The 24,175-nt window shown below is 36.3% G+C and overlaps 2 protein-coding genes across 3 annotated transcripts; both read right to left on the reverse strand.

Moving 5' to 3' along the window:
* Window positions 1-219: 219 nt before the first annotated feature.
* On the reverse strand, window positions 220-17,812 carry LOC117411738 (sorting nexin-5). 2 transcript variants are annotated; one of them, XM_059000415.1, is made up of 14 exons: window positions 17,572-17,807; window positions 15,698-15,808; window positions 14,881-14,988; window positions 14,175-14,244; window positions 13,007-13,134; window positions 12,112-12,195; window positions 10,185-10,259; window positions 10,063-10,093; window positions 9,569-9,656; window positions 8,867-8,906; window positions 6,066-6,152; window positions 5,239-5,328; window positions 1,621-1,686; window positions 220-527 (listed from the first exon to the last, which is right to left on the reverse strand). In XM_059000415.1, the coding sequence occupies exons 1-14, from the start codon at window positions 17,575-17,577 to the stop codon at window positions 384-386; spliced, it is 1,128 nt and encodes a 375-aa protein (XP_058856398.1). In that variant the 5' UTR covers window positions 17,578-17,807; the 3' UTR covers window positions 220-383. The 2 variants fall into 2 exon arrangements, with proteins under 2 accessions (XP_058856398.1, XP_058856399.1); XM_059000416.1 differs by lacking the exon at window positions 5,239-5,328 and having other exon boundaries at window positions 17,572-17,812.
* A 2,437-nt stretch (window positions 17,813-20,249) lies between these two features.
* On the reverse strand, window positions 20,250-23,309 carry LOC117411755 (dnaJ homolog subfamily B member 9-like). Its single transcript, XM_059000357.1, has 3 exons — window positions 23,066-23,309; window positions 22,369-22,590; window positions 20,250-20,730 (listed from the first exon to the last, which is right to left on the reverse strand). Exons 2-3 carry the CDS (start codon window positions 22,586-22,588, stop codon window positions 20,324-20,326), a joined length of 627 nt encoding a protein of 208 aa, XP_058856340.1. The 5' UTR covers window positions 22,589-22,590; window positions 23,066-23,309; the 3' UTR covers window positions 20,250-20,323.
* Between the last annotated feature and the right edge of the window lie 866 nt (window positions 23,310-24,175).

Consider the following 24,175-nt stretch of genomic DNA (forward strand, 5'->3'; position numbering starts at 1 on the left):
TAACATTGTAATAATGTGTAAGTACACGTGTTAACTAAATAACTACTCTGTAAATACACATTAAGTAGAGATACTTAATGTAGTGTTACCAAATGTTTTATAGTTGGCAGTTACCATTAAAAAAAAAAACATGCAAGTTCTACCTATTCATTTCAAAAGCTTGAAGTGAAATGCTTGCTATTTATCTTAGATCTCATACTACAAAACACACCAGTCCTCTTTAATATTAGTGCTTTACTTCATTTACTGTAAAAAAACAAACAAAAAAATGGCACATTGTTTACTACTCAAAATGTGCAAAGGATTGCTTCTTTCAGTTCTCACAGCCTATAGAAATACTGCAGAAACATTTTTAATTCCATACAGTGCAGCTCTGGATGTAGTTATTCTGCACAGAGCTGTTTAAACTCAGCCAGCTGCTGCTTGAGCTCAACACAGCACTCCCTCGCTGTCTGCAGCTGGCTGTCACTCAGCTCAATCAAGGCTTTCTGGAAGGCACGCACCCGCTCTCTGTGATAGCGCTGAATCTAGTAATTACAAGACAGAGAAATATAACCATTAGAGTGAAGCTAGCTCTTCATTAAATTACCTAGTCTAATCACAGATCTGAGGCGACTTTTCTGACCATATTCCTTGACCTTACAACATGTAGCCACTAGTGGAGCTATTTATAAATTGCAAATAAATGAAGTAATTGCAGCCAAACATGAAATCACAAACATGTAATTTCATTTTAAAACAGACATCTGGTACTACACGAAGTTCTCAGTTTGTTTGCCTTGCCTTCCAGGATGTCTGTTATTGCTTTACTTGTTTGCTCATTTCATCCAGCAGTGTCTTCTGGATCCAGGCAGATTGGCTATTGACAGGAGTGAAGCCAGTGAATGGGTGGGGATAATTTCACCGCCCAGCTGCCACAGGAAGTGCATGACAGTGTAAAAGCACAGCTTGCAAACAGAGATTTCATTAACCTAGAGTAGTACCAGATATCATATTTTAAAATGAAAATATATGTTATAACATGTGTTTCTTTCAAAAGTGCACATTTGAGACCTATATATGAATGGATGTGCATGGCAGAGAAAATGTATTCATCTATTTTGTTAGCTAGGATTATTTTAAAGAGCATTAATAAGGAATTGAATTACATAACAGTCATAAAAGCACATTTTTAAGTGTGTATTAAATTAGCAAACTTCTATAAAAACAATTACAATTTCTTGAGACATGTTCAGGTAGATAAATAAGTCATTGGTAACAAACATGAAAAACACACAAGTATTTGGTCAGTTATAAAATATACATTATTATTGTTCAAGCAATACCACATACCAAAAAAACAAACTCCGGGACGGATTTGATTAGTTTTAGCATATCAGAATTGTTGCTATCTTGCTTTCATATGTTGTTATTTCAGTACAGTATATTTTAGAACAGGGGTGTCCAATCACGACCCTGGAGGGCCATTCCACTCCTGGTTTAACAGGTCAAACGGTACAATTAACTACTTCAGGGTCTGGCTGGAGGTTTAATTGGTTCAATGAAACAATTTACAATAGGGTTGGAACAAAGACCAGGAGTGGAAGTAGAAGTTGTACCTTCTTGTTCATGAACACCTACCTCCACTTTGGCCATTCCAGAAATCTCATCAAATTCTTTGTCAGCTGCCTTTTTAATGTCTTCCATCTAAGAAAAGAAAAATGTTTTTTTTTGTTGTTGTTTTTTTTTAATCTAAAAGCTTGATCTTATCAAAATATGGTATACTTTAATAACTGTATTATGAAACATTGCAGATCAACACATAGCAGATTTGGGAGCTTATACTGTGTCGTGCTCAAAGTAACCAACCCATTGATAATATCCTTCACAGAGCTCTATTCTAGAACTGTGTATTCACAGCTAGCAGGCTGTCGCTGGCAGGTGTTAAAGGTTTCCATTTCCATTATTTATTAGCTTGATTGTTATTTGGACTGCTTATTGTAACACAGGGAACACTGCCTCAAGCAGACCAACAATCTACAGCTATTGTGTTGTACCTTCAAAGGCTTATCTTGGAAAATTGTCCAAATAGGCACATTAGTGACTGTCTAATTGAATTGATTACATGCAATTAATTTAAAACAGTGAGAAAATGAACACATAGCCACCAATGGTAAAATGAATGAGACTTTTTAGAAGGTGTTTAGGATGTCTAATTAAATTACTATCACTGATTACTAACTGAAAATAACTAACTGAAAATGTAAATTTTCACACCCAGAGGTGTTCATGCAGGTAGGTGTATAAATTATTATTATTATTATTATTATTTATTTCTTAGCAGATGCCCTTATCCAGGGTGACTTACAATTGTTACAAGATATCACATTATTTTTTTACATACAATTACATTTTTATTTTTATTTTTTAACACATTATTATTATTTTTTTTTTTTACATACAATTATCCATTTATACAGTTGGATTTTTACTGGAGCAATCTAGGTAAAGTACCTTGCTCAAGGGTACAGCAGCAGTGTCCACCACCTGGGATTGAACCCACGACCCTCCGGTCAAGAGTCCAGAGCCCTAACCACTACTCCACACTGCTGCCCATGTATGACAGATGTGTGAACAACCAAAACACGCTGTCTAGTCATCCACTGCAGTAACATTTTAATTATTATTATTATTATTATTTATTTCTTAGCAGACGCCCTTATCCAGGGCGACTTACAATCGTAAGCAAATACATTTCTAGTATTACAGTACAGGTAATAATACAATTAAGAGCAAGATAAATACAATGACTTTGGTAAAGGATACAAATGACAAGTCTTGAGGTGTTCAAATACACAGTGTTGGACACGTTGCTGAAAAAAAGTAACTTATTACTCGTTTCTTCAGATAAACCTAATATAATGTCCTTACTTATTACTTAATAAAAAAGTAGCGCGTTATATTACTCGTTATATTTCTTTCTCTTGTCTTGTCCCACGAAACAGTTGTTGACTATTGTTTACTATTTAACTATATGTCTGGTAATTCAATTATGAAATGTTTCTAACATTTTTGTAGAATAACAAACAACTCTAGATTTACTGGACATAGCAAATAGTACATTGTAATCAGTACAATACATGCGACTTTGCACAAGTCATAAGAATAAATAAAATAAACTTAAATCATGCAAAGGCTTTTTATAAGAGAATAGTGAGCGTTAGTTGGAAATGGACATAAGGTATATAAAACATTGTGTTAGAGAAATTACTTAATGTAATAGATGCACATGTTTTATAGATACATACTATGCATTCATTATACTGTAGTATTTTTCGTATGCATGCACTTTGAGTTCTTCAAAAGCATACATTGTCAAACTATTTTAAACATTTTGTTTATAAATCTAAATAGTCTTTGTTGTATTGCATCAAAATACTTAAATAACGCATCACCCCAACCTTGCTAAAACATCTACACACTACAGTACCTAAATGAAATGGATACCACCTCAATATTAAGGCTCTTTTTACAGTCCCGAGCTGTTCCTATTGACGTCACTATAAGCCACCTTCAGTATCTAGGCCAGCCCTGTATTTAATATTAAAGCCTCTATCAGCAGTCCTAAATGTATCACACCATTGTTACATTAGCTTTCTAATGAAACCACCATGCTCTTAACTAGCAAACCCTCTGAATCATGCAAGTCATTTGCACATTTGATTTAAAAAAAATACTATTAACAAGTAAAGCAGTACATTAGAACAAGTTTGAAAAGAACTGCATGTAAGAACTAAAATAAATCATATATCTTTCACCTAGCGTGGTCTTAAATGAAACAATATGTTCGCTTTAACATGTGCTTCTTTCAAAAACCACATGAGTGAACATAAGTCAAGAATTACCCCAAAACAGCTAATAAAAGCATAGCAAAGTGTAATAAAGCATAGTGAAAACATGGTAAAGCATTGTAAAGCCAAGAGAGGTGATGGTGGTAAATGCATAGTATAACAATGGGAACACTACACCATTACTGTACACATGTACTGTGGTAAACTAGAAGGGAGATCACAAACCTTTTAGAAGAATAGATTTGTTTTCAGATTACTCAGATTCTTAACCAAATAATTGTGCATCTCAAGCCAATGGAATGTTTTGAAACATTATTCAAAAAACATTCCTTAAAAACATTCCTTAGCCCCATGTGAATAGGGCCTGTGTATTCTAATTCGCTAACATGAGTTCTTGATGGAGAATTCTGTGATTGACTGCATTCAGCTTGAGTGCAATCAACATCCACCCACTCAGTAAGTCTGACAATGCAGTTAAAATTTCACAAATAACAGGCTTCATGATGTTTCAATAAAGAACCCTAGTTGGCTCAAAGCAAGTACATCCCTCTAAAAGGTGAGTGATGTATTACGGTATTTTGGGCACTTTCAGAGATATTCCAAAGTTTCCACGGAATTAAATTGAATTCCAAAACTGACAATCATATTGCTGTACTGGGGTCCATGCTGACCAAGTAAGTGTATTATGATCTGTGTGTGTGTGTGTGTGTTTTTTTGTGTGTCAGCTTTAGGAATACACTTTCAAAGTTAATATCGCTTTTCCTGAAAGACAGAAAACCCTGAGTAGTTTATCTCTGTAGTTTTCAACAATAAAAAAGAGCATTTGATCTACGGCTAACACTGCAAATCCATCATCAAAACTTAATTTGCATCATATCTGTCATACCAAGAGCTTTTTAAATGATGACAAAAAATGTTTCTTTTGAAATCTTTCTTGGAATATAGCTTTAACCAGCTTCATATACAACAGCTCTGCTTTTTATTCTGGAGGGTAATGTTGCCATCTATTGGAAGACTATTAATGAAAAATCCTCTAACTGCAGAACATTATATTGTATGTACATATATCTGCTACATGATAAGAACATTCATTATGTGTCAACCCCCAGTGTAACCTCTGTGGACCCATGAGGTCTCCAGTTTGAGAATGCCTGTGCAATTTAAAGCAAACATAATTCAATCAAATGAGTAGAATAGCCTTCTCAGATAACAGTAACATAACAATAACCCTAAGCGCTGCACTGCAACTAGACTGTAATGTCAGGCATAGAGTAAAAGCTAGCGGCCGTCTTTAAATCCATTAACAGACACATTAAATAATGAACTACATGGCTACACATTGAATACTTTATGAAACAAGCTGAATGTTAATAATTTCCATATAGTAGGAAGATAGACGGACACTCACAGCTGCTTTCTTGTGGGGCTTTGCCTGGCCCAGGTTTTTATTTGCCGTTTCTACGTCAACCAGTTTACAGGTTCTTCTGAACAACATTTCCTGTTTGGTATTCAAATTGGGATTATTACAATTAAAAAAGCATAGAAAATGGAAAACATTAAAGAGGTGGTAATAAATACAAATTCACTTTAAAATGGCTAGCAGTGTGCAAATGTATCAGAACACTTCAAAATGTGTCATTTACATCCTGTATATACCTCTGCCTCCATGAAAAACACTGGGTGGGAGAATTTCAATTTCCACTCAGTAATCAGGGATATAGAAACAATGGGCACCCATGTGTTAAAGTTAGACCTCTTTGTACTTTATTTAGACATCGTAAACAACTTCTTAAAAGTCTCATGCATTTTATCAGTTGTGGCTATGTGTTCATTTTCTCTTACTAGTTTCAATTAATTGCATGTGTGGCCTATTAAAGTCATCAATTCAATTAGACAATCACTCATTTACCTATTTGGACAGCTTTTTCCAGATTTTCAGTTACAGTGATTTGATTATTAAAACTACAGAAGCAATGTGGTGTTTGAATACATTTGCACACTACTGTGTACCATCACTACAACATGTTTAAAATAATGTTTATCATACCAAGTTAGGCTATGAATTTCAAAAGTAGCCCTTAAAATATTGGTTAAAAAGGTAAAAACTTGAACAAACTAGCCTATTCATCACCATAATGACATAATGAAAAGCTGAAGGCTAAAACTCACAAAGCATAACCCAAACATATTTTCCTGTAGTGCTTTATTTATTTATTTCAGAAAAGTAATGCATACCTTTTCAGCATCTTGAAAGCGGGAATGCAATTCCAGATTGAACCCTAGTGTGTTTAGATCATTTTCTGCAACCTTTTCAAAGTTTTTCTAAGAAGACAGAATAATTAAAGTTAGAACATTTGTTTAACCCCAAATGTATTTTTCTTGATCATTCCTTAAAACCCCTGCTTCAAACATTTCTTAAAAAAGGATGGAAACAAGTGCATCTTCTGTAACACCTTGGGTATTGTTTAATGCAGTATCTATAGTTATGTGTTTAGGGTCCGTAACATTATCTCAATGTCATTATCTCTATACTGTATCAAGCACAGCTTGCCAGTAGTAAATCGAGTAGTAATGGAAGAAAGGTTCAGTATGATTTCCCAGGATTCTGTGGTTACTACAGATCTTTGCAAGTTTAAATGTAATTTCTCTTTCTGGACCCCAGTGCTTCTCCAAACGTATTTCTATTTCAGGAAGGGCCATTCACAATCACTATTATATTCTAAAAACTAAAAATAAAAACCTCAAAAACCCCAGCCCTAATCGCCTTCCCTTGGACGATGAATGTGACAGTTTTATTAAAGCAAAGGTTCTTTCCCTCACAATTTTATTACAGCAGATGAACAGACAGAACTCTTTCTTTGAGCACATACCAGAGGTACTTTCTAAAATAATTCATTAGGATCCCATCCAACCGTTTCTGTTAGGTAGTACTTGAAGACAGCAAGCCAATAAAGATGTTTTCTAGTCAGCAAAAATGTCATAATTAAATTAATTTAAAAAAAATTAGCCCTAGAGTAAGTAGATTCAAAAGCCATTTTAATTGCTTTAGAGTAGTCGTTCTTCTTATAGTTCCTTGCTGTTTCAAAGTTATGGGGAAGTCTGTAACATCATACTGTGCATTGGGGTTAAAGTCGAGATTCTGCAGTTGCAAATTAGCAACATTAAAATCCTGTTGTACATTTTCCTAAATACTGTTTAAGTTTAGTTAGGTTTGATATTCCAATGAACCTCATTCAGACGTGCTAATTAGGTATCAGGTAGGATTTGTACTTGCTCCTTATAGATGTCTCTCCCTTTCAGCTAACTGTACTGCTGGCTGTGAACGGCTTAGTGGCCACCCATATTTTCCTCAATCCAATAAGTCATGTGATGCTTGACCTTTCAACTTTTTTCCTCTGCCATACACACGGTTTTACTGTTATTATTTTTATTATTATTATTTATTTCTTAGCAGACACCCTTATCCAGGGCGACTTACAATTGTTAAAAGTTATCACATTATTTTTTACACATTATTTTTACATACAATTACCCATTTATACAGTTGGGTTTTTACTGGAGCAATCTAGGTAAAGTACCTTGCTCAAGGGTACAGCAGCAGTGTCCTCCACCGGGGATTGAACCCACATTTGGGTTTAAGTCCAGATTCTGTATTCGCCAATTAGCAACATTATAATCTTGTTATAAACTTTCCTTCATGGTGTTTGAGTTTCGTTATGTTTGAAATGCCAATGAAAGTTTGTAATGAACCTCATTCAGACATGCTAATGAGGTACCATTATCATAACTCACTAATATGCGATTTGTAATTGCTCCACAGTCCCTCCAGTACTTACAAGACCAGATAAATAGCATGCTTTTCAAGCTAATAAATGGGTCAGTGACAATTACTTTTTCATGAATATGATTATTTACCTTTATATAAAAAAATGTAGCCCATATTAGCTCAACCAATCACTGCCCAAGACACATGTAGATGTAGATTACCGAGACCTAGAATCTAATACAGTCAAAGAACGTTTATTCATAAACACAGAGCAGCGATTCACACAATCTAGACAATGAACATTTACGAACTTTAAAAGGCCATTTGGCCTATCAAAGATTGTCGGGTTCCCAGTAGCTAGTTGATCTAAAAACTTCAAGTCAGGTTTTAAAGGATCTTGGTGATCCATTACCAACACCTTGGCTAGGTAACCCATTCTAAACCCTTATCCCTTTTTGTGTAAAGAGGTGTATAATATCCTCTGTCTTAAATTAGTCTCCACTTTATCTCCAAATGTATCCTTTGGTCCTGGTTTCTGTGCTGCGCTTAAAAGTATTGGCAAAGGTTAACTTTATGAACTCCTTCAAAGATTTTAAAGACTTCACTCAAGTCCTCCCTAATTTGTCTTTGTCCAAGGCTTAATTGATTCAGCTCCCTTAACCTATCTTCATAGCTCATTCTAAGCCCCAGGATTAGTCTGGTTGCTTGCTTTTAGCTGGGAATAGAGGCGCAATGACTAACTTGTTGCAGGGGATATACATCTCTTTTGGGATAAAAAAAGAATATCCCTCTGCAATTGATTAAATGTAGAATGCTCTTTAAAAAAGTACCACCTGAAAATGGAAAGTCCCCATCTTAAAGTCCACACCCGTTTTAGGATTCAGTTGTATGACTGCAGCACCCTGACACTATTGCGTCTCAGGTACTATCAAAACAATAGATTAATTATTAGGCAATCATGTTGTATGATTTTACCAGGAATGCATTTTTCAACCACTTAGTCTTTAACATACCTGGTACAAGCAAAACAAAAACTTTGTTCAGGCCTGGAATGTCATGGGAATATTCATTATGATAATGTAACTGTCATACTGCAGAAAGTTACACAACAGAGTAGATAGTATATCAAGCTAAGAATAGGCAAAACTGTTCTCAGTTCAAGCTGTCAGTTTAGCATCTACTCCTGCTCCAAAGAAAAAAAAATGTATTGTGTCATTTTTGACATGATGGAGTTTGGCTATTGCTTAATGCAGCTGATTTTTTGTTTTACCTTTACTGTATCTAGCACTTCAGACAGCTTGAGGCACATCCTGCAAGGCAAGCAAAGTAAAACAGGGAATATCAGCTTACAGCAGAGTAGCTCACAGTAAAAGGTCAATGAGAAGATGTTTTCTTAGCAGCACAAGCATGCTAAATTAAACTCCTGCATCCACTTTGCAAAATGGCTTATTTCACATGAACCTTTGATTACTGAAACAGAAGACAACCCCACGTCAGTCACTTGGAACACGTTTAACAACCGCACTTTGAATAGTATCTGTTGTAAAGAGAGTGATCTTCCAGTTGGCTGCTGAAATAGGGATGTTCTTGGAGAATTTGGCTCTGCACAAGTCAACAACGTGCCACTCTGTCATCCCAAGTTAGATTGGAAGACTGGCAGCGATCGATTTCTCCGAACTGAAAACTATCATAGAGGAAGTTAACTAATGAGTGTCCAAACCAAAGGAAGCTAAATCTACACTTTACCCGATTGGGATTCCCAGTGGGTACTGCAAATACTGGATGAATGAGGATTGTTTTGGCAATTGCTTATTTTCCATAGGGCGTGAGAAGTTTCAACATGTGTTGAAGTTTGAAGAATAAAAATGACAGAATATACAGTCTTTAACACAATCCTGGTTCTGCCCAAGCAGTTATTTCTCAGCAAAAATCCTCAGTTATAAGTGAATTAATTATATATATATAATCTTACTTTGCAAAAGCATAGTCTGCAGGGTCATCGTCCTGTCCGATCCCCAGGTGGAGCGCTGTGGAGAAGTGACCACACGCTATTGCTATCTCTGTAGAGGAGCACAGAGCAACAGGGACGTGTATTTGATAACGTTTGGTTCTCTATTTGTGAGTGTTCTGTAAAACCACTTAGCATTTTCTAAAACTATTCATTAATGTTCTAAAATGGCACTTGTCTATGTTAATAGATGCAACCAGAACGGCACTTCCGTCCATCTGAAACCATGCGCTTCACAATTACTTTGTTTCAATTCAAACAGCTGAATACAATTAAGTTGTTAGTTCACTACTAGCATAAACATTAAAAACACAAAAACATTGCGATTTTTGTTAAGTTGTCATTTTTTTCTTTATTCTGGGAAAGTTTCCCATATATGGCCCTAAAAAGTGCACCGAGAACACCTTACCTCAACCCCACTTCAAAATCTAAAACCAATAACCACGTAATACACTTACTTTGTTCAGTTAACACAATTTCAAGGAATTTCTGTGGAACACAAAATGAAAATGGAAGTATTTAAAAAATATTCTTAAATGTAAAAGAATGTAAACAAATGTACCGTGAATGAAATTCCTACCTCTACTGCAGCCTTAGTAAAAGCTGTTAGTGTAAGGTTACTGTCTCTCTCATTCTGAAAGAAGTCGTCAATATCCTGTAACGTTTTCAAATGAACAAAATATTATCACTCCAAACCAATTTCCTATCTGAGCCACTGAAGTGATTCAAGTACAGCAAACAGCTTGCGAAGATTAGGTTAATAAAAAGAAAGTCTAGAAGTAAGATGTTGCAGTCGCCACCTGGTTGTGGTAGAAGTGTACTCTGTGTCTATCAGAATCAACACTGGTCTTTAACCTTTAGACATCCATGTAGCCATGTAGCCAGGCGGCACACTGATGTACAAATCAGGATACAGCAAGTTCCCACTTAAAATAATTTGCATAGTAAGCAAAAGGTCTAATGAGCAAATCCATCTTCCAAGAGCAGTGGTACTTCTATAAAGCTTTACCATGGTATGTTTGTGCAGTAACTTTGCAATTTAATCATACCTTTCCCATGGTTATACTATGCTGTGACAGGGCACATCCCACCCCTGTGTTTATTATTACTGTTATTATATAAATGTATTGTGTGTTATTATTAGTGTAGGTGTGTGGCAGCATGGCAGAGCACTGGTGCATGTTGTGTGGGGAGTATTGAGAGGAAGGGAGGGAGTTAAAATCCTCCCTGCAAACACACGTGGGAATGTGGCTGGAGCCGTCAATTGAATAAATGTTATATATATATATAACATTTATATGTGTGGAGCAGTGTGGAGTAGTGGTTAGGGCTCTGGACTCTTGACCGGAGGGTTGTGGGTTCAATCCCCAGTGGGGGACACTGCTGTTGTACCCTTGAGCAAGGTACTTTACCTAGATTGCTCCAGTAAAAACCCAACTGTATAAATGGGTAATTGTATGTAAAAATAATGTGATATCTGTATAATGTGAAATAATGTATAATGTGATATCTTGTAACAATTGTAAGTCGCCCTGGATAAGGGCGTCTGCTAAGAAATAAATAATAATAATAATATATAAACACACACACACACATATAGAGTGATCACAGGTGTTGATATAGTTAGCGTTGGTAATGTTGGTGAAGGTGAGGGTTTGTGTGCTGTGGGGTTTATAAGAGTTTATATGGGAGTATGTAAGGGTGTATATAAGAAATATCGCTGGGGTTTAGAGGACTTTTTGTGAAGCCGTGTGTTGTGTGTGTGAAACTGCTATATTTTTTAATATATTTTCTGTTTTGTTTAAACAGTTTGTTTGGCCCTTGTGTCTGTTTGTTTTGGTTTGTTTTATTATTTTAGTTTTATAACATATAGGTTACCATGGTTTGCCATGATTTTTAATATGCTTTACTATAACACTCTGTGTCGTTACATTGCTTACCTACGCTTTACCATGCTTTCACTGTGCTTTATTACACTTTGCTGTGCTTTTACTGTGGTTGACTTTGATAAGGGTAAGTGAAAACTGTAAAACATTTGGTAACACTTTACATGTCTCCAGTTACTGTACATTTGCATACTACCCTAGTTAGTAAATACATGTGGACTTATACAATCACAATGCTATTATGCATAGTTACAATGTACTTAATGTGTAAATCTTTTTGCACGATATATGTATGTCCACAATTGTATCAGAAAAGGGTTAGGTTTAGAGTTGGGTCATCATGTAAAAAAAATAACTACATTATAACTATGTATAATAACATTGTAATTATGTGTAAGTACATATGTATTCACCAAGCAACTAATATGCAAATAGACAGGAATTAGAGGCAGTTAATTACCAAACATTCAATCGGATACCTGTCATGTCATTACAGAAAAACACTGTTGCATTTAGAAGCCCTTGCTTACTCTGAAAGATACTGTAAGGGCACTTGGGCCTATCTTGTGAAGCAGGGCATGTGACCCTCCCCACTCCCACTCCAGTAGCTGTCTGCTGTACCTTGTGATGCTCTTTCCTCAGTTCCTCCACGGCCTGGGTGAGCTTGTTGAATATTCCTTTCTTCACTTTAGTTTTAATCGGTAGCTGTAAAAAAACAAACAAAACAAAACAGGTTCTGTTGTGATTTCAACCATCAGTAGTAAGTGCATTTGGTAACACTTTATATTGTGTCTCTGTAACTCCTATCGTAAATACACAGTAAATACATATGTATTTACACAATTACAATGTTATTATGCATTGTTACAATGTACTTAACGTGGAAATCTTTTGCACAATATATGCAAGTACACACTTGTATCAGAAAAAGGTTCGGTTTAGAGATAGGGTTAGGTTTAGAGTTAGGATTAGTGGGGTTAGGTTTAGAGTTAGGCTTAGGTCTAGAGATAGGGTTAGGTTTATATCATGCAAAAATGTACACATTAAGTATAAGTATACTTAATATAAGTATAAGTATGTAGTAAGTATAACTATGCATAATAACATAGACTTGCCAACATTTGGAAACTGTTCAGCAGGATGTTCGTCTGGGGGGGGGGGGGGGGGGGGGGGTTATGGAGGGCGAGGGGGGTCATATCCATCATACACATGGGAGGAGTCATACGCAAAAAACACTTCTCATATAATAGAAGTATCCCCCCAACTCAATACGACCATCATGACAGTAAAAATAGAAATAATGAAGTGTTCTACCTTTGTATAAGTTGGTGATAAGCAGATGTGTCAGCCGCACAAAGAGCACAGTGTGTGGTTTTCACGAACTCTACTGTGCAGAATAAATGATTTTTTTTCTATGGGTAAATATCGGTACTTTATAACGGTATGGGTTTAAAGTTGCAGGGTTGCACACCCATTTATAAAAGTAATTATGGGTTTCATTTTGTTTTGTACGTACCTCTCTGTGTTTTAGGAAGCTGTGCACTGCAGGATTTTTGATCAGGACAGTGTGTGCAGTAACAAGATGCAGGTATTCCTCCAGAGCTCGGCAGTACATCTGCCAGTCGTCGACCATAGCCAGTGACTCTGTGACATGAAAACGGATTTCCTAGTTTTGTTTTGGTCACATTGTAGTTTGCAATAGATAAGAGTTTCAATATGAGAAAACCCAAGATAGATTTATAGCTTTGCCTAGCAACCTTTTCAGTTGTTTGTTGATTTTGTTTTTTTTTTTAATCTCAAATGAAATATGATACCCAAAACACACTGTATTAAATATGACCTCTGAAATATGGAATTGTCACAATTTTGATTATTAAAGCAAAATGATTGTTTTTCACATGCTGTAGATGAAATATGATTAGTTTCTTTTCAAGTAACATGGCTTGTAGATTTTAAGAAAAAAAAGCTCTTCTCTCCATATTTCTTTTAGTCTTGTGACAGTTATTTTGCTGGCTAATGTACAGCAAGGTACCAGGTTCACACACAATTTCTCAATTTACAGGGATTTTGTCCAGCAACCAATTACTACGAAATACATATATTTACATTTTTTCTCTTGAAGATGTACAATGTAATTTGTTTTTGCCTACACACAAATTAGATGTTTTTTATTCAAAGTGCTGTTCAAAACAGCTAAAGGGGACCATGGTACATAAATGGAAAACATGTGCTCAATTACATGATGCTTTTGGGACTTCGACTGTAGATACCTGAACCTGTCAAGGGACCAAATGGCACATCACTTTGTATAATTTCTGGGGAGTTATAATCCTGCCACTGTATGCAGGTGGCTGCCATGACGATTGAAGTGGGGGAGGCCTGGGGTTCTACAGGAGTCAAAACAGGTATTGAGTGACAGGCTATGACACAGGTGATTTGCTGGCATGCTTATGTAAAAGCATGTGCTGTTTAGTCCCTGGATACAGCTCTGTTTTGGTATTTGAAGTTTGGTTTCTAGTTTTCCATACACTGGTTCTCCCATGTCTCCCCAGTTGGTTCACATTGGGTGTGTTGTATACTGACAGACCTCTTCTTTACAGTCTGTTCTTTGTCTGTAACCATTTGGGTTGTGAGCAAACCTCAATGAAAGTTTGCACGGCCCTTTAGGTGACCATTTTACATACCAATTTTCTTTTTGGTCTTTGCCTCCGAGTTAGATAGAAATGTCCCTGGCTTGGCTGGTAGTGGAGGAAACTAAAAAAACAAGTAAACACAACCATATCAAATACACTGGTAGCAATTTAGGGGAAATAGCCATTTAAAATAAACGGATTGTAAAATCTCCATCCATTCGCTATACATATACATTATACTCATTGTATTATGACCTACGCACTTGATTGACCCTGGTGTGTGGCATTTTCCTCTGGTATACCCTGGGTCCCCTTGATTACTCTGGAAGCCTGAATGGATGCCGTAGTTTATTAAGCACTGTTGCAGATCAGATCAACCCAACAATGCCCCGACTTGTCCCTGGATGTTTGAACAACCCGTCACGATCCTCTGCCTACCTTACCAATTGAGTGAAATCATAATGACACCCTTCCCTTCCAACACCTTCAGGGCAAACAGTGGCACAAACTGATACTAGGTACAGGTCCTAATAAAGTGGCCAGGCAGTGTATACAGCTTTAGTTATCACAACTGAGCTGTAAACCAGTCCATTCTCAACTGTATCTTCTTAGCCAAATGGTTGTTCTCAGTCATAAGTGAAAAAGGTAGCCTATAGCATTACAGTATGATTTGATTGCCTTTTCCTGAATCATCAGCAATTACACTTATGTCATGTAAAATAAGATGGAAAAATGAAAAACATATAAGTATACTAACAATAATTCCATGAAGACCAGTCACCCCTTCTTGGGTCAAGAGACAATGGTGTAGCCACTCAAAGTCTTCAAACTCACGTTCAACCCGGTACTCCGTATCACTTGGTATCTGGAAAAGAACAAGTCTCATTATTACACATAGTCTACTGACAATCCCTGTATAATACATAGTAGATCCTGATATTGATAATACAGCCATAGATACTGTCTACTGCTTGAAAAGCACACATTTTACACTGCTGGGAAAAGACTGAGTAGCTGTTTGACCAACAGAACAAAATACTATTCTGTTTGTCCATATTTTTTTTTCATAAAAGGAAAAAATTGTTAGTCCTAAAAAAATGAAATAACAACTAAAATGCATTAATATATTTCTCATACATGGAAGTTGTACTATTGTATGGTGTTATTATCATTTTTTTCTCTAAATCTGCTTTTTCCTGGCTTCCAGGTTCTCTGGATAACCCTAAATGCATTCAAATTATGCGATGGTTTGGCCTTTCAACATAAGTGTAGGGGCTGGAAGTTGAAAGGTCACATTATCACATGATTTGAATGGAATAAGGAAGGTTGTTCAGACCCAGTGGTTAGGATTCTCTGGAACAGCTCAATGCAAGCTCCAAGCCCGGTAAAGGCAGATTTAGAGAAAATGAATATTACAAATGAATCTTGGAGTAAGAGAACCACTCAGAGAGATAGCTAACACCATAAAATAGTATGTGAAATGGGGAAAAGCAATATAAAGAAATGGACTACTTCAGGAATTGAAAGTTACCTCTAGAACTTTGGCAAACCTCCCATTATCTCAAAAGTCTTACCTGTTGGGATTTGATCACATACACAAATGTGTCCCCATTCTGTGCAGCATCAGTGACACGGACGTCATAACCAGAGAAGTTGTGATTTGAATTGTCCTCAATCCCTGCATCCTATAAACAAAGGGTTGCAAACACCAGGTTTCACTCAAGACTGCAATCGATTTCCATGCTAGAACAGTGTAGTATACCTTACCATACCTTGTCCAAAACCATTTACCATAACACACCTGCCATATCTCCAGGTATTTCCAAATGGGGACACAACTGGGACAAACTTTGCCTCCCATTTTTATTGCAGTAAGAACTATTAGCAACATGAATACAAAAGTTTGCCTCACTTGTGTCTTGTTCATCCATAAATGTAATTTTGCACTTCTATTAGCTGCATGGGTTTCAAGTGTGCAGTTTTTTTTAGCAAACATGGATTTTCGTTTTTAAAACATGATATCCGCTACACACCAAGTTCTCAGTTTGCTTGCTTTCCAGAAAGTCTGTTACTGCTTTTCTTTCTTTACTGTCTGGGTCAAAGCATGTTACTGGCTGAAAGCATGTCAGTCAATAGGGGAAGCAACTGATTGGTTATTGGCAAGTGCAATACTATCTGAAAGCAAGTCAGTCAATAGGGGAAGCAACTGATTGGTTATTGGCCAGTGCAATACTATCTGAAAGCAAGGCTTTAAAGTTTATTTTTTTGTTTGTTTGTTTTTTTTTAACCTAGAGTAGTACCATTTTCAATTACATGTTTGCTAATACATGTGTTTCTTTCAAAACTGCACATTTGAGGGTAGTACCGTATGTGTATGTGCTGTTCTATTTCCACTAAAAAGGGCAGTATCAATGTAGGCTGTTCAAGAGGTATCAGTATAGTGTTAAGTAATGCTGCAATTTAATATTTGATTTCTGCCAGCTCGAATTCTACCTAAACACAACAAGTATAGCAATCATTTGGTATGAATCATACAAAAGAGAAAGTAACTGGTAATTACCACATTAATTGCTTTCAAATTGCTTTTTTATCATTTCTATTTAATATAAAGCATGACATAAATAACATTACTGTAAATCACTGGGCTGGCATTAATAATGAATTCACAATCACTTGTATGTGCCATTGGAAGATTGGATCATATTACAAAAGGTTTGGAAGTATCACATTGACATCACCCTTAGTCATAAAATTCAAAGATATAGAAATTCAGATTGCCCCAAATCTCTTGTGTAAAAGTGAACTAAATTAAGCAACATGTGTAGGGAAAGGCTTTTTTATTTTATGGTACAAAACAAAAATAAAACTGCTGTATTCCTTTCACAAAGTTGGCCTTTGCTGCCACTGTTAAACAGGCCCATAGACACACACAGTTTCCTAGAGATTGTGTTTCTGCCTCACAGGTTCCTGCATTGGGGACTGCAGACTGGAGCGACTCAAGGTTAAGTGACACTTCTGAAAGTACAGTAAAGTTCCTCTTAGCTCCACAGGTACTATATTGTATTATAAAACGCCTGCCTTTTTTATGACAATAAATATTTTTCTGCCTAATATATATAATGTACAAGTAACCCGTTCAGATACAACTAGTCCTAATTTCAACCCTTACATTTTCCAGGCGGAAGTACAGATTTGATATTAAAAACATAGTATTTGCCACACTTCCATGGACTACAGTAAAACTACAATTTAGCTTTTCCAGATAATACACTTTAAAGATGTGCTAATTTGTGTTTTATAAATTAGGTTTAATACCATATTAACATTTACTCCACTTGTGTAGTTTTTGTAAATGTGTATTTTAATTTGAAGCACACCCATTTTTCTCCCTTAGATGTCAGGTGATTCATCCAGTATTGTAATCGCTGTTGAAAAAAAGGTTTCTTACCATCATATTTCCTGGTTGGCTTTCTTGCTTCAACCTTCAGTGTAATCAAGGTGCAGTCTTCAGCGTGATAAGGAATATTTTTCTTCTGATTATCTAATGTATTAAGTACAGGTTGCTACAGATTGCACAGCGCAACTCTGTGCAGTTTAGTGTTATCAGGGATGGTTCTGGAACGCGTTTGGTCAAAGTACGTGAAAGCTCCCTGTGACAGTTCAAAGTGCCAGCTTAATGAAATCAGACAGGCGTGGAATGTGAGAACAATGTGTTACAATGTAACTAAACACAGTCTATATAGAGCACCTTTACAACAGGGATTCTAATCTCCACTGAATTAACATCATCCTCTTTGTTCAATTAGCTTGTTTATCAAACAGGAAATTCCTGACTAAGAGGAGTAATACTGTACACAGTAAAAATGCATTACACTGGTTCATTATTTTAATTTCATAAATGAAGTATGTACTATGGAACTTGTTTCTCCTTTAACATAACTACCAGAGGGTATATTTGCACACATGAACTTGCCTAGTGTTACATATAGCACCATCTTTAAACAACTTCCGTCTTCATTATTTTGTGTGGCATTAGGAGATGGTGAAACAGCTTCCATAGTAAATATTTCATCTTTGTAGGCAAATTCCCCTCTATAGATCTTTGTGCTTTCATGTTTAATGTTGCCTTTTAACAAAATAGACCCTGTTCACACTTGAGATTTAAGGTGGCCCTGGGCCGCTCCAGGGCCGCCTTTTCGTGAACGTTCCAAAAAAGAAATGCGAGCCCTGGGCCGGCCTAGATTTAGGGCCTTTACATATGTATGAAAGCAAAGCAGACTAGGGCCGGCCTTCTCGTATGATTTTTTTATGATAACACAGAAAAACTAAGATTTCCTATGATGTCAGAGGTTTTTTTGTTTTACATTTGGGGAGGGGCAAAAAACATGCAAGGATTTTTTTGTTTGTTTGATAATAACCAAATCAATACAAGTACCATATATACATTTTAACAAAGTCAAATTAGCTTTAAATTTTCGTAAACATACCTGTCTGATAAAACTGTTTCCGGTATTCAAGTTCAGTGTTGAATGAGGCTTCAGTTTACTTCACAGTATCCAGAGCTGTTCAAAAAAGCCGAAAACAATAACAATCACCCCTAAAGATCGGATCAACATGTCGATGGTAATGTGCTGTTCTGTACTTCATGCAGCAATGCTGTAGATTACACTCACAGGCGGACACAAATTAACATAAATTGAATGAAACAAAATATAAAACAGCAGCAAACTTGGGATTCTTGGGATCTGGCTGGAGAATGCTGCAGCTCTATTTTACAATAGCCGTCCTGATGAAGACTTGAGTTGAACGAACATGAATATTTTTTTTTTTTTTTTTTTTTACAACACAGAATTATTTGAAGTAAAAAATAAATAAATAAATAAAAATAAATATTTGTTTTAATGATCAATTGCACTGGTAGGCTTGTAACTTGCTCATTTGAAGGTGTAAAAACATGTTTTCACTGTTATAGTTCAATGCCTGTTATTGTGATTATATTGATAATGTTATTCTAAAGCCATATGTTCAGTAATCTTCCAAGAGAAGGAGTTATGCTGATGTTCAGTCTTTACTGGTAATGGTTAGGGACTAGAGAATAATAATGACAATGAGAATAATAACGACTAAACAACAGAATAGTTTAACGATCGTGTTTGTAAACAAAGACAGTATTCATGCAGGTTAAACAAATACGTATAAATGAGAAGAAACACGTGTAATGTATTTAATGTTATTTAATGCTGTGTCTTTCCTTAGGAGGGAGCAGTAGTACTATTAGGTGGTCAGTCGTGAGTTTGTCTTGTGAATGTCAGTCATTGTGTACAACCTGATAGTCATTTGAAATCTGAGTGAACTATCCATCACGAAAATAAATATTTATATCTGTCAACGCTAGCAAGTTGCTGTTTCCGTTGTTCATACCTCCGTGTTCTTACTGTGTTGTTGCAAATTCTTGCAAAATTTCAGGGGTGATGTGTCCACATTTTACAAATTTTGCTCTGTAATTTCTCAATACTTATGGATTTTTGTTTTACAGTGCTCTATTTATTCCATAAGTAGTAACCAGTGAAACGGAGGTCAGTCAATAACAAATGGCATATAGATAACATGTTGTCTATATAGATATAAACAATAAAAAAGTTGTAATGTTTTTTTTTTTTCCCTGTGCGTTTTTAAGAATCATACATTTAAATACACATGTGGGTGGGTGTGTTAGGGGGCAAGTTGATCAAAATCTTTTTGGGAGAAGTTCCCCCTAACTGAACTCCAAGTTCATTACCTTAACTTCGCTCAACTCAAAGGTAACTTTACAAAATGTACAGAGATGGGGTGTATTAAAATTAGGGATGGTACCTACTCTCCAGTAGTCAATTAAATAAGTGTCAGGGAAGTTGATAGCAGGATTTTAAAATCTTAAAAATAACACAGGCAGGACATGAACAGCAGTTTCAGTGCTATGCTGCAGTGAAGCTAGTTAATTATTCCATTTCCATGGCGACAAGAGCTTTAAGGTGGTATTGCTAATTAAAAATGTACAGAATCATTAGTTACAAATATGGTAAAGTACTAGATGAAATATAAAATGTAAACAAAAATGTTCCACATGGAGTGATAAAGGAGTCAAAATTTACAAAAATATAATTTATTATGTTTTCAATGCATTGAAAAATAGCTATATAAATCTTTAGTCTATCAATTTGCTAATAATCATCACATTCTGTAAAGGTTTTAACTACATTCTCATCAATTTGTGTAACTCTCCTGCAAAACCTTCCCCCTTCAACACTGCTTTTAAAGTTGCCCTCTCCTGGTTCCATATCCGATTCTTCAAACTCAGTCCCGAAAACAAAGCTGTCCCCATCAAAAAAGTCATGTCTGTCATAGCCATGCTCCTGAAAGTGATGGTTCTGGAATTCCTCATTCACGTCTGCGCTATCCCAGAACATGTCGTCAGTATCAACCTCAAAATCCTGAAAGAAGTCATCAAAACTAAAGGTGAAAAAGGGCTGGGCAAAGTCACTCCCCTCTTCACTGGCGTGCTCAAAAGCCTGTTGCCCAAATTGGTCATATTCTCTTCTTTTCTCTTCATTAGAGAGCACTTCATATGCTAGAAACAACAGAGGTACAAGTTAGCATGTCACTGTGCAAATACTTAACAGCGTATCTAAAGCCCCTTTCACACTGGCGCTCCTACCCAGATCCCAACCCGGTTCTGGCTACCCGGGTCACAATCCCGTGTGGTGAAACCATGTACGCTCTGACCCGGGTCGAGCGAGACAAAATGCATGATGGGCATTCCTAAGCGGATGAAGTCACAAAGAGCCACGCCTGCATGAAGGTTTCATTTCTGTTTATTATGTTAAGCCATACTTCTGTTGCTTGAGACACACTGCGAGCCAGATTGCAGCAGTGATGAAGAAACATTTGCTCTAAATCAACATTTGGGCCGACGGTTCATCTCTAAAGCCTGAACAGATGAAAGGGTGGTTATGTGAACGTTGCTGCTTCTGAGGCACGCTTCTTCATAATGCAGTGTGAAATCGTGTAGGTGACCTGGGTCCGACCTGGGTAGAGCATGCCAGTGTGAAAGGGGCGGAGGTGTGCCGACTATTGAATTAAAGAATAACATTTAAAGACTTGGCTATTTTACTATAACCAGATAAACAACTGCTAAAAACAAGAAAACAAGTACATATTCTGATCTGCCATGAAATCCAGAGTCACAGTTGAACTATGTGTCAGTAACATACACCCACAAGCATACAAGTAAAAAATTATAGTCCCTTAACCAAATTCAGAACTATGCATCCCCTTTCAAATAAAAGTTTTAGTACCATTTTGAGTTGAATTTCAGTTGCCAAACTAGGATTTTACCATTTGAGATAGCAATGTGTCATTTCTACCCACATCCTAGGAGTGCAAAGGGAATGATTAAAGAGGCCTTTCTATGGTTTGTCCTTCAGTGGAAATTCATGAAATAGATTAAGCAACATGCATTAGTGCAGATAGGCATGTGTGTTTAATGCTGTTTTTACACTGAAATGTTATATATTCAAATTGTGCCAAAAACCTCCACTGTTGAGTCAGAATCTTGAAGAAGGTCCCCGTGACTTATAACTATGTTCAAAACAAAGGCCACCAGCAAAAACAGCATGCAAGACCACAATTAGCAGTGAAATGTGGACTTGCTATACCATTATACCTCATTTCCATAGCTAGGACCCGATTACCAAAGCTGTATTTGTAGTTATTATCCCAGAGGATGGGGTATATACACTTCACATGTCTGCATATATCTGGAAACCACATATCCAATACTGATGAAACATGGTATTAACTTTATTTAGTATAAGTTATTGAGAATGTTAGATTATGCATGTCACACTTACAGTTTTGAATATATCTGGAAAACCACATGTTGAATCGTTACATATTGGTGATGTGTGTCATTCAGTGTTGTAGTTTTTTTTTTTTTTTTTAACAAGGCATTGGCTTTACCAATATCAATGTTTTGTATTAATACAGTCATGATGGGATTTAAGATCTCAAATGTGCCCACTGATTTCATAAAATACCTTAGTAGTCTACTTTATCAACTTTGGCATAAATTGGAAATGAACAAAAACAGCCATTGATTTTACTAGGCGCTGAGCTACCTGTGTTGATGTTTCATGCATTTAGTGAATTATTATTATTGCGTTTATTATAAACAGATAAATAAAGTAATAAATCAGAAGCACCCTACCTTCAGCAATTTCTCTGAATTGAATCTCGGCTTCTGAGCTCTTGTTTTTATCGGGATGGTACTTCATAGCAAGTCTGTGGAAAGCCTTTCTGATCACTCTGTCGGTAGCAGACAGTGAAACTCCCAGAACGTCGTAGTAATCACGTGTGCTCACAATCACTTCCACCAGCAGCAGCAAGCTCAGCACTGTGACCAGCCGGAATTTCAAAATAGTGCCCATTCCTCTATTAAAAAAAAAAACAGCTACTATAATCAAACAACTATTACACTGAATGTAAAGACAGTGAGTGAATGGTGTTACTTTAGCCGTGTCTCGTGAATACCCAAACAGTCAAATTCGTGTGATCAGATATAGGTTAAAAGACAGGAGTATTCTAATCGACTCGACTTTCCCATTCCCCGGAGTGGGGCAAATAATGTAAATAATCCAGTTAAAAAATAAACTGTGTCATTCTTCAGTATTTAAATGGATACTCCTTTCATTTCGAAGGTAAACACATCATGGCCTAGTTTATTGTGTGTTACACTCACGGTTTATATCACGTGACAGAACATATGGCATTTGCAAATTATTGTCGTAAACCTTAAGAGAACGCTGACCTTTCAGACTTAGAATTTTCAAAAGTTAAAAGGGTGTGTTTTACAGAATCGGTAACATGTCAGTTTAATGAGGAGAAACGGGCTGGACTCGACTTACCTGAGTGTTGCTGCTGCTAGCTCAGGCTGACTGACTCGGCGTATCCGAAAGAAAAAGCGAATCCTGTCCAGTGCAATCTGTGAATAAAAGGAAGTGCAGCAGTTTCGGCGTGCACAGTGGAGTGTGAACAAGTTCTTTCAACATCATATTGTTATACTTTAAACTGAATTATTTGATATGTTTCATGTGCGCATTTCCAGGCAGCCCGGTTGTATCACTCTGTCTCATTTAGAACTAATCTCATTTAGAACTAGACTCCTTTGGTCAATTGCAATTAACTAATACAGTCGCGTACTAACTGGGGATATATCCTGTGGTCAGTACCGAGGACAGTACTTACTGTACTAATGATATACTGACTGTAGGATCGTTTCAATTGCAACGAATCTAGCTCCTCCAGATAGTCTGCAGGTAGGTTTTAAGATGTTCTCAATTGAATTGCAACGAACACACTGTATCAGTCTTATGCCCCCTAGAAGAAGATCGTAAAACAAGGTGTTAAATTAGTGCAGTGATTCGAGTAATCTGGTGCAAACCCGGTTTAATAAATATAACTAAGCGCATCTTGAGAAACTGACTGTGTGGAACAGTGTCATCCGCTCTGCACATGTCATTTCTTTGAGAGGTTTGTAATGCAGTTGTATGACTGATAATGAGGAATTTGAGAGCATTTTCTGGCATAAAATCTCAGTGCATGCTGCATGTTAAACCATTTTTAGTCGAAACAGAACAAATATGACATCATAGGTTTGGTGGCATATGTTTATATTTTGCACATATTGATCCCCATAGATTTATATATCAGAGAATTAATGCAAGTGTTGATCCACTTACTGTATACAGTATTTAAAATCCATACAAAATATGTGGGGATGAATGTGTTTATTATTGAAACATGGTAACTCATTTAAGTATGGTAATCAATTAAAATAATACCATGTTTATACAGCTTGCAGTTTCTTAAGTTTAATACAGATTACTTGAACAAACCCAATGTTCTCAAATAAATAACTTGTTTATTCTTTCTTTAGTTTGGCATACTGCTGATGTGTTCTGTGTGATATCAAGCTGTTTTACTGATTCTCCACAAGGTGGTGCCAAAGAGTTACT

This window comes from Acipenser ruthenus, chromosome 25 (assembly GCF_902713425.1).
Source record: "Acipenser ruthenus chromosome 25, fAciRut3.2 maternal haplotype, whole genome shotgun sequence".
Classification (NCBI taxonomy): domain Eukaryota; kingdom Metazoa; phylum Chordata; class Actinopteri; order Acipenseriformes; family Acipenseridae; genus Acipenser; species Acipenser ruthenus.

Coding starts and splice junctions, on each gene's coding strand:
- LOC117411738 (XM_059000415.1), bottom strand. Junction 12,196..13,006: donor GCTTCCTAAAACACAGAGAG/GTACGTACAAAA, acceptor GTTTTTTTACAG/CTACCGATTAAAACTAAAGT. Junction 5,329..6,065: donor GCTTTCAAGATGCTGAAAAG/GTATGCATTACT, acceptor AATACCAAACAG/GAAATGTTGTTCAGAAGAAC.
- LOC117411755 (XM_059000357.1), bottom strand. CDS start 22,588: ATGGGCACTATTTTGAAATTCCGGCTGGTCACAGTGCTGAGCTTGCTG. Junction 20,731..22,368: donor ATTCAGAGAAATTGCTGAAG/GTAGGGTGCTTC, acceptor TGTTGTTTCTAG/CATATGAAGTGCTCTCTAAT.